At 45.0% G+C, this 16,086-nt stretch overlaps 1 protein-coding gene across 2 annotated transcripts in view; it reads left to right on the top strand.

The window, feature by feature from the left end:
* The first annotated feature begins 10,154 nt into the window (after window positions 1–10,154).
* DCUN1D4 (defective in cullin neddylation 1 domain containing 4) overlaps window positions 10,155–16,086 on the top strand; it is a 70,592-nt gene continuing 64,660 nt past the window's right edge. The window contains exon 1 of one of the 2 annotated variants that reach the window (XM_082653498.1): window positions 10,155–10,200. Coding sequence is in view for 1 of the 2 variants with exons in the window: in XM_082653497.1 (XP_082509623.1) it covers window positions 10,326–10,350 (25 nt within the window). In the remaining variant the exon portion in view is untranslated. Of the gene's footprint in view, window positions 10,351–16,086 lie in introns of both variants that reach the window. The other variant, XM_082653497.1, reaches the window with a different exon arrangement.

Genomic DNA, 16,086 nt, shown 5'->3' with positions numbered 1-16,086 from the left:
GCCATAAAAATTTTACAATGATTCATTCATTAGTGCATAGGCTAGGCTACTGGGAAGCCATCGTATCAATTACACTAGGCTACCATAAAACAATCATAATGCTGCTTCTTCATTATCCATGCATGAATCATTATACCTGTAAATATATACAAACTTCTTTTTCACATTATCTCTTCATTTTTGATGCCTAGTGTTAGTAATACACATAACATCTACAGTGTTTTGTATTATATGACAATATTGATGTAGGTGCTGACAGACGACTCGTAAACAGATGGTGTAAACTTATAGTATAGATAAATACAGTACTGTAAATGTATTTTCTTGTCCTTATGATTTTCTAAATAACATTTTCCTTTCTCTAGCTTACTTTATTGTAAGAATACAGTATATGTTACATATAATATGCAATATATGTTAGCCAACTGTTTATCAGTAAGGCTTCCAGTCAACAGTAGGCTATTAGCAACTAAGTTTTGGGGGAGTCAAAAGTTATATGCAAATTTTTGGTGCCCCCAACCGATCCCACCCCCAGTAGTTCAAAGGATAACTGTGCTTTGTACGTGTGCTGGTTGGGGGTGGAGGATAGCTTTGCTCCAATAGTGGGAGAGGGGACTCAGGGGGGCAGGAAGGAAAGAAGTGTCCCCCTTTCATGAAGCTTAAAATGCATGAGGCTCTTACATACACAACTAGCCCTAAACCCTTCCCATGATCATTAAGTACAATAACCTCTCGGTGCCTGTCTGTTCCCCTTCTAGTTTTTCAAGCAACCCCTCTGGTTTTCCTTAAGGATACTGTTTAAGCTCACTTCAATCTTTGTCAATCTTGTTCCTAGTGGGGAACAGCGAGGTTTGCCTTCACTCCCTAAGAATGGGCCTTGTCCTGAAAGTGGGAGCAGTCTGTCCAAGAGGGCCATCCACCAGGCACCACAATGGAAGCTCTGGGAACGTGGGAGCGGGGCTGCAAGAGGGAGAGAAGGCTTCCAAGGGCATATGGCAAGAGGGGGGACAAGTGGCACAGTTTGGAGCTGGGTTCAGTGGCAATCCTTTAACAACACTCTGCTAATTTGGGCCCTGCTCTCACACACCCCAACACATAGTCCTGTTGCCGCACCCTTGGATCTGTTTCACAAGTACGAGAATAAAATTCCATACCCTGGAACTGGGGAAACTGTGTTTCATGTTACCACTAATGATGGACAGAGAGAACACAGGACATTGCCTGGACCCCTAGAACTATGCAAGATGTGACTGCCTACTGGTACCAGAAAAATCGGTCCAGCTTCCACATTAGAGGCCCTGGAGTGTGTGTCGGGGGAGGGGAATGGGTGGGTAAGCAGCCCTCTGTAAAATACTCTACAAAGATGTAATACAGCAGTGACTGAAAATACAGATACGAAGCCAGTCTGCGAGGGTTTAAGTCTCCTGGTCCTGCCTCTCACTAGCTTGGGCAAGTTACTTTCCCTACTTGTGCCTCTGTGCCCTCATCTGTAAAATGAGTTTAACACAAGTTTCTACCTTGTAGCATTGTTGGGAGGGTTAAATGAGTTCATACAGGTGCTAGAACAGTACCTGGTGCCAAGTGAGTGGTACTTAAGGGTTTGCCAATATTTATAGTCCCCCCAAAATTGTCTGTGGGTTTGAAATGTTTCCCAAAGCTGAAGTTATAAACTTTGAATGGAGGTTTAGAACAGACTAAGGTTGTGGTGATGGAGCTTGGAAGCCAGAAAAAGTGATTGTGAGGATGGAGGGATGGAGAATAAAATGGAAGCCGTTGCAAGGGCTCGAGGCTGGACTTTCAGGGTAAACCCACCAGACCGTGCGGGGCGGGGGTGTGGGGGAGGCAGGGTGGCTGGGAGGCCTAGAGCTCAGCAGGGGCTGATGAGGGCCTGGGGTCCGGGAGGAGGGGAAGAAACAATTAAAGGAGAGACAAGGCACTGGACGATTGTGGGCAGGGTAGGGCCCAGGGTCTGGGTGTGGCTGGCTGCAGAAAGAGCAGTTTTGACTGCAACCAGTTTGGAACTGGAGGTGAGCAAAATCTGGAAAGAAAGGAAGTTTATTTTTGGCATCTCCTCTCCAGAGAACACTGCTCGTCTTTTGCTCTATGTCTGATACCTCCACATTGCCTTGAAAATGCTGCCCTCCAGAGCCAAGCCTCCCCCGTCCCCACCTGAAACTGCTCCCCTCCCCCTCCACTGCCCTCACAAACCTCCCATTATTTGAGCGCAGGCTCCCAAGTCAGCCTGCCTCGAGGAAAGCTAAGAGTGGAACTAGTCTCTCACTAACAAAATTACTGATAGCCACGGACTAGTCCCTAAGGTGCCTTGATTTTAAAAAGTTTAAACTCGTAAACTAAAACGAATTTCTAATCTAGGAATTCGTAATTTAGGGGGTGATAGGGTGGGCGTTGGTAGGTTTCTGGCCTTTGACAGACAAGTCATCATTTTCAATGATTCTTAAAGGGAGTCTGTGATTCCCCAAATGTTAAAGGCATTTGCTTTGACCTATTTTGGCTGAGGCAGAGGAATAAAGTAAAACGTAAGCATTCAGCTTAGTGGGAAGAAAACAATTTTCAATTCTGTAAGTTAGTGGTGTGTGTGTGTGTTGTGTGTGCGCGCACGTGTGTCTCCAAATGCTTTTCTGTTTGTTTTGGAACCATAGATGTTTTCCTTAAATGCTTGGATTCACTGCTTTCCTCCCACCAACGTGGCTCCGGGGGTAGCTTCAACTGGGGTTCAGGCGCGACTGTTGGGAGGTATGGGGTAGCTGAGGCAGGTGTAACTAGGTTGTAGGGCCTGGAATCGGCTTAGTCATGGGTTTTCGACATCCTACATCATCTTCCTTTCTAAAACAGGAAGTTCATACTTCCACAGCATGCTGTCATCACCAAGGAAGTGGGCATATATTTCCGCAGCGCGCGTGCGCCTCTTCCCTCCCCCATTTCCTATTGCTGTCTGCCGCTCCACCCACTCTCCCAGAATGCTTCCCTTTGCCATAATGAGATGCTCGGCAGCCACGACGTCTGGAGATGGATGGGGCCTCCTGTACTGCCCTGAGAGGGATGTTAAAGATACTGTATTCATGGAAGCAGGCTAGAAAAGGCGAGGAGAAATGAAGAGCCTCATTTCAACAACACACAGGAGCCGATGCTGGAGTAAAATGGTTTTTCCTTCTGTCTGTGCCCTGCTAGCTGGGGTAACTGAAGCAATGCTGTACTTATGAAAGTCACTCTAAAGGTCATGGATTGTTTAGATTCTATTGGAAAATTATACCTTCTGAGATTGAATTTAATGTGACATCATTAGGACTTGATTAGCTCAATGCGGTTAAGGTGGAAACACCCAATTCAGAGAAGAACATGTAATGAATGAATACATTTTAATTCAAATATTCTGTTAAATCCCTAGACAGGTGTGATTTCCATAAAATAAAAGGCCCTGGATAAAAAAGAGAGGTGTCGGTTTAGGCATCTTATAGCTGTGCTGGAGAAAAGATTAGTTAAAAAAAAAAAAAAGGCTTATTAATGCTACCCTAATAGTCATGTGTCAAGAAATCTTGAAGGTTAGAAATAGTTTCAAAAATAAATGAAATTTTCTCTACATCTAGGAGAGGCAAAAAAAAAAAAATTCATTGCTAAATGAAATTGAAATTTAAACACTGATGTCAAATCTCAGTGTAACTGAAAAATTCTTAGCTTTTCTGAGAGATCCCTAAGATGGCTGCTTCATAAAGGAAGAAACTAGGATCTTCTAGGTATTTAAACATACAGACTCATTTTTACCCGCAATAGTCCCAAGCATAAAAATTAGCCTACTGCATCTCACAAGATCGCATTAGGTTCACACAGAAATATGTGATGCCATCACATAACTGGTGCTCAAGCAGTCATTCCTGCTCCCCTCCTACTTTTATAAATGCTTTTGTATATTTTATCTCATTTAACCCTTGAAGGTATTACTCCCATTTTTTTATAGATGAAGGAACTGAGGCCCAGACAAGTTTAATGCCGGTTCTAGGGTTTAAGTGTAGGTGAGGCTTGAGACTTAATTCAGGCTGGCCCAGTATAGCAGATTTAAAATCTTTTATACCAGTAACTGTGGCTTTCAGGGAAATGTATTACATCAAAGTACAAGGAAGAGAAATTATTCATTATGGGAACACAATATGTGTCTATTCAGGTAGAATCCCCTGTAATTTATTACGACCTGTTTACTTGTCGGGGATACCATCTTTCTATAGTCGCAGGAATTTCCTATATCCATTTGAACTTCCAGTATCAATTTTCATTAAGCAAGTTTTTAAAGAGGTTGAATGGCGGGCATTGATATTGGGTACTCATTTTTTTTTTTAATGTATAAAGTCTCACATGTCGGTTCCAAACTAGACTAATTTCACACTGGTGGCATGTCCTAGTGAAGGACGCTCTTGTATGCTAATTCAGTGTTCACCGTAAACTCTAGAAGGGAGGAAAGAAGCCCAGCTAACAGAACATAGTGACTGCGGAGTCAGGGACTAGCTCAGAGGAAAAGACAGATTTGGGATGACAAGCTGACTGCGAGGGGGAAGAGTATATTCCAGAATGTGCTGAGTCCCAGAGAGTGTCACACAGACCACAGCAGCTATCATTTATTTTATTTTTTATTTTTTTTATTTTTTATTTTTTTGCGGTGTATGGGCCTCTCACTGTTGGGGCCTCTCCCGTTGTGGAGCACAGGCTCCGGACGCACAGGCTCAGCGGCCATGGCTCACGGGCCTAGCCGCTCTGCGGCATGTGGGATCCTTCCGGACTGGGGCACGAACCCGCGTCCCCTGCATCGGCAGGCGGACTCTCAACCACTGCGCCACCAGGGAAGCCCAGCTATCATTTATTGAGCATTACTATGTGCCAGGCACTTTTAAGAGCTTTACTTGTATTTACTCATTCATTTAATCCTCACAACATTCCTATGAAGTAGGTCCTACTATTTTCACTATTTTGTTGATGAGGAACCAATACGATTTTAATCCAGGCCATCTAGCTCCAGAAAGCCTAAATTCTGCTTCAGAAAAAAATGGCAAAAGTGCTCCAAGGCTAAAAAATGTTCGGTGTAGAGGTGGTTCCAGAAAGTTCCATCTGTTAAGGCTTTTTTATACTGGGACACACATTAGAGCCCCAGTGGAGGCAGATGAAAAAAATGGAAGTCTCTTGAATGTGCATTATAAGCCCACATGACAGAAGCATATCAATTTTATGAAGTAACCAGTAGTGACTGTTACTTGTTTAATAGTCAGTGTTCTGACCTCTAGTGTAAGAGCAGAGATTGTCCTTTTTGGTAACAATGAGGAAAATGTCTACTTCTATGCTTTTTCCTTTAACCTGATAATTGGAACCTGACTATATGCAGGTGTTGAGAAATGAAACCAACATTTTTATTACCCTAGTAGCATCTGGCAAGTGGCTATTTGCAAAACTGTTCTATGTATATATGTGAAAAGCAACATATGTTATAGTGACATATGTAATTAAATTAAGAGCTGAAACTGGTTCCCAATAACACAGGCCTCAGTGGTTAAAAGGTTAATTCCAGTAGGCTGAAGAGGCTGCCCCCTCTCACTGATATATATTTATTACATTTAGTAGGACCTCATTAGATACTCTGGATAAATAACCTCAATAATAATATACCATGAAGTAGACAGCTGCTTCTGAAATAAGATCAAAAGGATAAAATAGATAAGAAAGGTGAAGTAACCTGGAAATAATCTTTCTGACTCATATTTTTCATAATATATATCTACAAAGACAGCTTGAGTGGCTCGATATTCAACTCCAGAAAAAGGCCAGGTTTCACACACTCTTTTAAAAGCACATTCATATCCATATTATTATATCCTTATAAATAAATCTCTCACGTATGTAGGGCATATATTAACCTGATTACGAAGAGTGAGAACTGAAGCCCAGCATGAGGACACTATATAACACAGGGAGTTTGGCTACTTAGGGGGCACTATTACTTACTAGGTGAGTGGCAAGTTATTGAAGTTCTCTAAGCCTCAGTTAACTTATCTGTAATTTGAGGATAATATTAGTACTCCATTGGGGGTGCTGTGAAGTTAGGTGGAATAATTAACAAGCAAAGCACTGTAAGAGTAGAGCTTATCACACTGGAAACATTAAAAAAAGCCGTCATCCTTTGGGTCAGCAAATTGTCAGTTGGTTATGAGTTTGGAGAAATAAAGCATCCTGATCTCTATGGATATATTTACTCCTCCCCCCACCCCCCATATCCTGGAAACCCACTTAGCTGGACTTTTTGTAACTAGTGGAGTTCTACACACTCTCTCACTGTAATCTGAGGCTGAATTAATTCCTTCCTGCAGTTTGTTTTCTCATTCTCTTCACATCTCCACGGGGCACATTTATCTATTTGTCTGAGCAGGCCCAACTTTATTTCAGTCTTAAGGACTGCGCCATTCTCCATTCTGTAACCCCAACCCTAATACATGCAGGAAAAGCAAGCTATAATGGAATTTGTGGAATTTGGGGAAAAGTTCTAAAATTTTATTAAAGAGCACTGCTATTCTTTCTCATTAGACTCTTCCATATCAAATTTCAATGTAGGCTTAAGGTATTTAAAAATACATGATTAAAATTAATGTTGGGCAACACATAATATGGAAAGATTCCAATTAAATTAGGTATCGGTTGACACAAAGTAACTTGCTTTAATATTACCTTAAAGCAGCAACTGGGTGAAGCAAAATGGCATAGAGACTGCATTCCCAAATATCTCTACCCACCACAGTCCCAAGACAATTATTAACTTTTTTCTCCAAGGATATGAATATAAGTGCACAGAAGCGTAACATCATTATCTCAGTAGACATCCCCACAGGGATCGAGTGATTTGGGAATGCTACCAATGAGAAAAAATAGAAATGTATTATATATTAAAAAAATTCCGTACTGAACTTCATAAAAAAGAAGGCAATATTCCAGCTCTGAAGTACAGAATTTGAAGTAGATTGATATAATAACTTTCAAATGGAAAGGGAGAGTTGTTTCCCCACCTTTGGAATTTGAAGCCTTGCTAATTGGACAGTGCGGTGCAGGGGAAAGACCTGGTCTAGGAGTTGGGATACTTGAGTTTAATTAATGCTTTGCTATTAACTAGCTGAGTGACTTCGACTACATGTTTAACTCTTTTGGACCTCAAGTTTCATATTCCTAAAATGAGGAAGTTGGATTTGATAATCTCCAAAGTTCCTTCAAGATTTAAAATTACACCTTACAGTCAACATTCAGTTCACTTTGAGGAAGAGTTAACTAGTGCCTACTATTTGAAAGCCCTGTACTAGGTGCTAGGGACATAAAGATAAATACAACAAGCTTCCTACCCTCAAAGGTTTATAATCTTGTAGATTATTAAAATGGCAGGGTAATATTTGCAGAATATTATGCAGTCATTTAATTATACCTGTTTTATTACTCATAACACATGTGGGGCAGGGAGGCTTAGCAGACTATGAGCTTTGCCTCTCAATCCTCAGGCTATAGCCAACTCACTAGAAAGATCTGAGTAAATTACTTTCTACATCGGTTTTTTTCTTTGCAAATAATCATACTGACCCTGAAAGTGATGCTGGAAAATAACAAAAGTTGTATATTCTATACATTTTTATGGACCACATGGGCCAGAGGAGTGTTGGGTGCTGGGGCAAAACAGCTGGCAGGTACCTCATGTAGATTAACCATTATATACATTATTATACAGTTTGCTGCAAATAAATCAATATAGCAAATGACTACCTAAAATTAATTGTGGCCTTATTTTAATTTAGAGGTCTCAAGAAACAAGTCCATTTCTGTGCAAAATAATGTGTCTCAGCCCTTGAAGTACCATGATAAGCCGTAAAAAGCCATACAAATATTACATATGCAAAATATTATAAACTTGTATAAACTATAAATGTTTCCTAGATGTAGAATAGGTTGAAAACACAAATGGGGTAAAGAAAGCAGGAGCAGTTTTTCTGCTCAGACTAAGGACAGACATGCTGACAATTAGATCTGCCCCAAAAGATCTAATTTGTTTTTTTCAAAAGAAAGGGGTGGAGGGGGGAATCAATGGGCCTCTCTTTTATTTGGCGACAAGCAAGTGCAAGAAAGTTCATCTGTAATTTGTTCCGTTGTCTATCTTTTGCGTATCTGTGTTCTGGCCGGAAGGGACTTTGAGGTTTTTCTGCAGCACATGAGCATCAGCGAGCTCTATCCTCTTATAGTAGTTCTTCTTTGTCTCAATAATCTCAAAGCCAAACTTTCTGTAGAAGTCAATTGCAGACTCATTGCTGATCTGGACATGCAGATAGATGTTGTCAAAAGTGCCATCTTTTTCACAGATGTTTAAGACATGATTTAACATTTTAGTTCCTATTCCTAGCCTTCGGTAAGGTGCCGGACATCCTAGTGTCATGATGTAAAGTATCTTCTGATTCTGTGAATGATCCACCCTTCAGCATACTGCACCTACTGCAATATCACTGAAACAGGCAAGTATTTCAGAGTCCAGAGGCACCTACCCACCTCTGCAGGGCCCAGCTGACGCTCTGTCAGGTTAAAGGTCACCAATGATGAGATGAGATTTTTGTCTTGTCTGAACTAAACCTGAAGTGGATAAATCAGGTTCAATTCTGAGAATCTATGATTTGATGAAGTGATCCATAAGTGTTTGAATGACAGAAACATGATAGATATAAAATTATAAGGATGTAACTTATTAATGAGACATTAGGGATTAAGAGGGATGGAGTATATTACAAGGGGAGTGGTGTGGGACAGAGGAACTGGTTTCATCTTGTTCTTTCAAATATGTTGCTTTTAGCCGTAATATTTATGCCCTGATTTGAAACTTAAATTTCAGAACCCTGCAAGTCAAAAGCCTTGGCTGTATAAGTCTAAAACAAAAACGACTGTTTTGTTACTGGTCGTTCTTAGTGTCATCCATCCTCTGAGGCAGGAGGGTGGATTGGCCCCGCTGCAGGATGGCGCAGGGCTTCTGCATATAGAGAAGCGGTGTTTGTGTGTTGTGGCTGGGATAGGAGGGGGACAGTCCTCCGTTAATATCTCAAAATATCATTCCGCTACAATAATATGGTTGAGTGTGATGAGTTGGTTTGAAAGCCTTAAGAAAAACTGGTCGGAACTCATGAAAATGGTGCGAATTCTTGACTTAGGAAACTCAAATGGTCAGAAGTCACCTAAATTAACGCCTTCCTCTGCCAAATAACAGCCAATTTTGTTTTCTGGACAGTTTCTTGGCGTTACTGACTTATGCGCTTACGCTAATTGTCCTTTGAGGGCTGGTTACTTGGCCCCTGAACTCGCCGACGTGCCAGACTGAGCCCGAAGCTCAGAGGGTGGCCCTGGGTTTCCTGCACGCTGTCTGGGGGAGCGCACATTGTGTATCACCGACAACGCAGCATTTGAAGCCTTTAGAACAGCCCATTTGTGATGAAGGAGGAAGAAATGTGCTGTCTCCGGAAAAGTGCATTTCGAAAACGAGGAGAGGATGGGCTGTTGTACAAGAAAGAATTTGTTCCTCACCAGAGAGTTTGCTGGAAATGAAGACGCGGCGATGCTTTATCCAGTTTCTAGCTGTACGAAACGGCTAGCAAGAGAAGTCCCAGTCCAAGTTCGGCGCGGACTGGGCTCCTTCAGAGAGCCGCTCAGAGGCGTGGAGACAAGCAGGAGACTCCGACGCGTCGCGCCAGGCGCGAGGGAAGAGCTGATTCCCCTACTCTGTGCAGCGGGATGCAAGCCGCCCCAACTGCTCTTCCCCTGTTCGGTTCTTCGGGAAACACTTCGCGTGCTTTGTTTCAGACGCCAACCCATCTTTCTCGGTTGGTCTACAGCTCCACCAATCCCGCCCGCCCAGGGCGGGGCCTCAGGGTCAAGGTGGACCAATTCCCCAGCCTCGCCCCTACACGCGCTTTCGGACCCCCGGGGCTGAGTGACAGTGGTCGGGTCCAACCTGCTCTCCCAGAACGTGGCCTCCACCAGGGGCGTTAGGGAACGAGGCGCCGGAACCAATCGCATTGGACCTAGGGGGGCGGGGCCTCTTTGCCAGCTCCAGACCGGCGCTCTCCGCACTCCCTTTGCCAAATGAGAGATGAGGAGGGGCGGTCGTTCAGTCAAGGTTCAGCCACTGGAGGAGGAGAGGTGGGCGGGTCGGGAGTGCCTGGCGGCGGGTCCTCAGCTCCCAGCCGAGGTGCGGCGAGCCGGTGGGGGGACCGCGAGGCGAGCGCGGGAGCCTGGGCGGCGAGCGCGGTGTGAGCTACCCGAAAATGCACTCGGATGCCGCCGCTGTCAGTGAGTAACAGAGAGCTAGCCGGCCGGGAGCGGGCGGCTGCCAACACTCTCTGCTCATCTCCCACAGTCCCCGCTCTGCGCCTCCAGTCCCAAAACGCACCGGGAGACCCTGCCCGGGAGCCACCCCTTCCCCTCCCGGGGCCAGGGCGGGCGGTGACGCTGCGGGCGGCGCGGGGCGGGGGCGAGCGTGGGGGGAAGGGGCCGGCCTGCCGGGGGAGGGCGGAGGTGAGGGGGGTGGGGACTGGCTCCATTTCAGTGTTGGGGGAAGGGGGGGCGGGACGTGCGATGAAGGGCCGGGACCAGAGTGTCCCGGGTGAATGGAGGTGGAGGCGGCGGCGGGCGCTAGCGAGCAGGGCTGGGGGTTGGCACCGGCGGCGGAGGAGAGAGAGGGAGCGAGCGAGCGGGGCGCAGGGGTGAGGATTTCCTAGGGGCCGAGCGGTGCGGGCGGCTCCGTGAGAAAGGCGGGTGAGTGCTAGGGGAGCGCGGGGGCGGGGACAATGGGAAGAAGGGCTGGATGGCGGGGGTGGGGGGGGAACAATGGGGTGGGGGATTGGGGGCAGCGGCCGTGCGGGGCAGGAGGGCGGGCGAGGAGATGAGGGCTGATGTAATGGGAAAGCGAATGGTGGGAGGGATTGGGGTGTGATGGGATAGTTGGGGAGTCCGGCGGGCGGTAGGGCCTTAGGAAGCGTGGAGGGGTAACTGGGAGTGGTGAGAGGAGGCAGACGTCGGGGTAATAGGATGGAGCAGGTGTTGGGAAGGTAGGGTAATTGGGAGTGGAGAGGAAGAAGGTGGGGAGGGTTTGGGGTGACGGGTTGGAGGTAGGGGTAGAGGAGGTGCAGTGGGGGTGAAGAGCTGGTTGGGAGGGAAGGGAGGTTGGGAGGGGCCGGGGCAGGGGTAAAACTGTCTTGTCCAGATTCGGTCCGCGTGGGGCTGGGGGGAAGGTGTCAGACTACGCGTTTGGGGGAGGTGTATCTTCCCCCGGATTAGGGCCGGGTTCCTTGAGGGGGAGCTCTGAGGTTTGGGGTGCTTGGAAAGGAGGGGGCGGGGCTGAGGTGGAGGGGGCGGGGGAGGTGCCCAGAGGTTGGCGCTGGCCGCGGTTTCCCCCGAGCGGCGGGAAGCGAGGTCAGCGCTGGCGCGGGCTCTGGCTGCGGGAGTGGGAGGCGGGGCAGGGGAGCGGGCTGCGGGTTTTCCGTGGCGGGAGACGGAGGGGTCGGCCCTGGAGGCCAGGAGCGTGGGGCGGAGGGTGGTCCCTGGCGGTCCGTGGATTTGGCAGTCTGTGACGCAGTTGTCTAATTTCTGGTCGTCAGGTGTGGAGGCTGGTGCCTCGGGACCCGCTTCCCTGTCGGGAGGGTCGGACTACAGGCCCCGTGCAGCGCCCGCGGGGCGCGACCTCTCCCAGCCTTGCGGAGAAGGCGCTTTAGGGGTTTCCCTTAGGGTCTGGCTCCAGTCGCCGGGTGTGAGGCGAAAGGCAGTCCCGCGGAAAGGGGAAAAGCAGTCCTGCGGCATTCTGGGACTTGTAGTCCGGGCCGCGGTTGGGTTGGGTGCACGTGGGTAACTGTGGAAACGAGTCCCAGAATGCAGCGCGCCCCTCAGAGCTTCCCAGCTCTGCTAACTCGTGCTTTATTCCCCGCGGACTCGAGCGCGTTGTAGGGCGGTGCTCCTGTCCCTTGGGACCTTCTCCCTGTGTCAGCGGCTGGGGGAGAGAACCAAGCCAGACGCAGTCCTTTCGCACTTAGGTTCTTGATCCCCGAGTTGACTATTTCCCTCTGCGTTTGGTGGCCTTACTTATAGAATAAATGCTTGGTTTTGAACCATCTAGTCCATAGGTTGTGGAAAAACGTTCAAGATGCAGCACAATCTAAAGTAGCGTTTAGGATGGTGTATATTTGTGGCATCCAGTGTATATAAACACTAGGTTAAAATGTTCCATCTTAGACAAATCTGGGAATGCAGTGGAGACACATGTAAACCTTTTGAAGATAGTATAAATTATGTGTTTGTAGTTCTTGGGCTGTTTGGATTGCCAAAGGAGAAGGGGACTTTTGGAAAAAGGATGGGCTTGAAATGAATGACTGTTGGAGACGGCTTAATGGAATTGAGGGTGGACATGGTCCCATTCATTTAAGCCAGCGTGAAAATGTGAAGATGAGGGAAGGGTATATTTGATGTCTTCAGTTTTCAAAGAAGCATGGGAAGCAAATGAGACTAGAGGAAGGTAAACTCAGTGCAGGACCTTAAGAGGTTTCCATGTTTTTTCGTTTCTGTTTTTTAATATTAGAAACCATCCATTTAGACTGTAGACTCTCCAAACATCACATCCTTTGCCAGGTTTTCTTTACCATTTATATGCGATGACTCCAAAACCTGTAATGATTAACTCAGAGATGACAGAGTATTTTTATGTGTTGTATAGGGTATTTTGAAACTGTTGGTAGCATGGTCACTAGAAGAGTATTATGATGACCCTAATGATAAAAATTTTACCAAGAAGTCCAAAGATTTGGAAACTGGTATGGTTACAAATGAACTGAACTTGAGTACTTGTGTGATTTTATCAGGAAAAGATTTATATCTATTTTATATTTTACTTAAGCTTATGGTGAAATACCCAGGAAATCCTTTGTGATATGTAACATGGTCATGTTTGTTTGTTTGTTTTAATGTGCATGTATCACTGGAATTTGCTCTTGTAAAGGGTGAAGTGTATGAGGTTGAAAACAAGAGCTGTACAAGATGGTGTTTTTAAAGAAAATATTAGGCTAGTCATTTTTTTCCCTTTTCTTTTCTTTCAATTTCATCCCAAAGGGCAGGTGCCCTATACACACACAACACTCCCTCTCCCCCAGCCTCCAAACCCTGGGTTCCTGTACATAATCACCTTATACTTTCTGCTCTGGTTTTTAGGTTCCTCTTTGATTTTTGGCCTTTGGGGAGGTTCTGTGTTTTCTTATGAACAAAATTTTTTGACTGTTTTAAACAGATGGTTCCAACTTAATGATGGTTCGACTTTACACTGGTGCTAAAGCAATATGCATTTGATAAAAGCTGTACCTCGAATTTTGGATTTTGATCTTTTCCCAGACTGGTGATGTATGATAACTCTCTTGATGCTGGGCAGCAGGCGGCATCCCGTCAGACACAGCAGCTCCCAGTCAGACACAATATGCTTATTACCATTTTGTACCCAGACAACCCTCCTGTTTTTCACTTTCAATACAGTTTTCAATAAATTACCTGAGATATTCAACATTTTATTATAAAATAGGCTTTGAGTGAGATGATTTTACCCAAGTATATGCTAAGGTAATAAGAGTTCTGGTCATGTTTAAGATAGGGTAGGCTAAGCGGTTATCTGTAGGTTAGGCATATTAAATGCATTTTCGACCTAGGATATTTTCAGTTTGCAGTGGTCTTACTCAGGGTAAGTGGAGGAGGATCTGTACTGGTAAGAATTTTCAGGTTGTCTTGTCAATAACGTTGCCAGGAAAGAAAGCCCCTCATCTTCTCCACTTCAGAGGATTTCTGTACTTGTACTCTTTTCTTCCTCAGTTCTTGCCTCCAAGAATTACCCCTATTAACACTTGATCACATTTTTTTCAAATATTATTTATCATTATATCCTTTTCTCTTTTCATCTTTAACTGCTCCCAGAAGCTCTTATTAGCTTATTGCTTGCTTCCTGACAGTAATATATGCTTGCATTTTTCTCATCTTGATAATAACAGTCTTGCTTAGCAGTGTAAAAATCATGGTTTCAGAAACTGACCTCATGATGACTTTTGTTGTATCAGTTAGGATGCCTCTGGCAAATAACAATATTCAATCAAACATGGCTTAAGTAGTAGAACTTATTATTGTTAGCAAGAAGTTTAGTGATAGATGGTTCTAAGGCTGGTGCAGAGTCCTAATGATGTCTTAAGAATCTAGGCTCTTTGTATACTTTTTTCCTCTCTTAGTTTTTGGTTTATCAAGAGCCTCAGGCTCATTGCCTCATGTGTGCAATATGGTTGCTGCAGCACCAGACATCATGCCTATGTAAGAAAAGGAGGGAAGGAACATACTTCCTTACAGTTCCCTCTTAACAGAGTGGAGTCTTTTTCTCACCTTGGTGACTTCCTCTTTAGTCTCACTGGGTAGAATTGACCTCATGCCACTGCTAGTTGTGAGGGAGGTGGAGAAAGTGAAAGTCTGGCATTTTCAGCTTCTGTTGTGGGATGTGGACTTTGCTAGGGTGGAAGAAGGGTGAGGAGAATGCTCTGGGTTAGTAGCCTGCAGTTATTTCCCTGAATCAGCTACTTTGTCCAGTTGTCTCTGGCTTAGACTCAGTTTTTTTAATCTGTTGATTTATTTTCTGTTTCATTCTAAAATAGAGGTGACTTACTAAATATAGATAAAATTCTGTCGAGAGAAAAATACAGATTTACAGGCTACACATAAATGCTTGCCGTATGTTAGAAATGGGCCATATATTTGGTTCTGAGCTTCCTAGTAGCCAAAATAAAGAGGAAAACAAGACCAATTAATTTTATTCATTTGGTTAATGAAACTGCAGTTCATTTAATAACCCAAGCTGGAAGCTTAGACATTTCTCATCCTCTTTCCCTGGTCAGTAGCGAGAGAGAGGCTGTATCTCTTCCCATGCCTGTCCTTTCTTTTCCATACCTATTGCCATTGCCCTAGGTCTGATCCATTCTTTCTTATGTTGTAATAACCAGTAATCCTTTTGCCAGGCTCAGCCTCCTTTTTATCCTCTCCATCACCAGTTGAATATCTTTGTCCTTACTATCCCCCTACTCCAAAACCTCAGAGGCTCCTAGTTGCTTACTGAAATAAGACTCCTCAGAAGCTGGGGTTGAACCTGTTCTGTAGTTTAAGCTCAGTTTTGAATTCCCCCAGCACTGCTCCCTCCCCACTGCCTTCAGTGCTACTTCAGTGGGAGTTTTGTGTTCCTTGTTCCCTCTCTTGAAGGCTCTCTCCTTCCATTGAATCTCCAAAGACTGTTTACTTCTGTTCTCAGTTTTATCTTATTTAACAGTAGCTGCTTGTTCACTTATTTGTCCCCTCCCCAATTAGATGATAAGCCCCCTGAGATCTGGGACTGTGTCTTACTTAGTAACCACTTTATGGTCCAGCAGAATGCCTCGCTTAGGACCTCAGATATGTAATGAATTGAACTTAAATGGTCAACTCTTGAGCAGTTGGTGAACTATCTGGAAAATTTTAATGTTTCCTCCTGCTATCCTGCATGCTTCCGAGGTGTCTTTCATTGTCTTTAGATTTATCTTCCAGGCATACAAACTTATCCTTATTCATTCTATGCCCTTTTTTGACAAAGTTGTCCTGTGCAAACCAATTTAAGTAATATATATGTTTAAATACATGCAGATACCAGTTTTGAAGAATGTCTGTGGCATGGAGCAGTTCTCAGGGAGCGGAGTGCTGGTGATATGCTGAGGGGCCGAGAGCGTGCGTGTGAGAGTACGCGTCTGCTTCTGACCTGGTGTGTAACAGGCCGCCGAGGTGGGGAAGGCTTGGGCAGGGCTTGGACGGCCTGGATGTGTCTGTTTTTCCCCTCTTCTTGTTTTATGACCAGATTCTGGTCCAAAGGGCTTATTTCTTAATGTTAACAATACATTGAGGCTCACTAAAGGCTTGCTTTCTTTAGAAAGTGAACTATGTTAGTTGGAGGTGAAGTTTCTGAGCCTCTGATGTTAATGCTAACATCTCTTCGTAAGT

This window comes from Grampus griseus (genome assembly GCF_964374135.1).
Source record: "Grampus griseus genome assembly, chromosome: 4".
Taxonomy (NCBI): domain Eukaryota; kingdom Metazoa; phylum Chordata; class Mammalia; order Artiodactyla; family Delphinidae; genus Grampus; species Grampus griseus.
The sequence above is the reverse complement of the archived record's forward strand: the minus strand, read 5'-3'. Positions and strand labels throughout refer to the sequence as shown.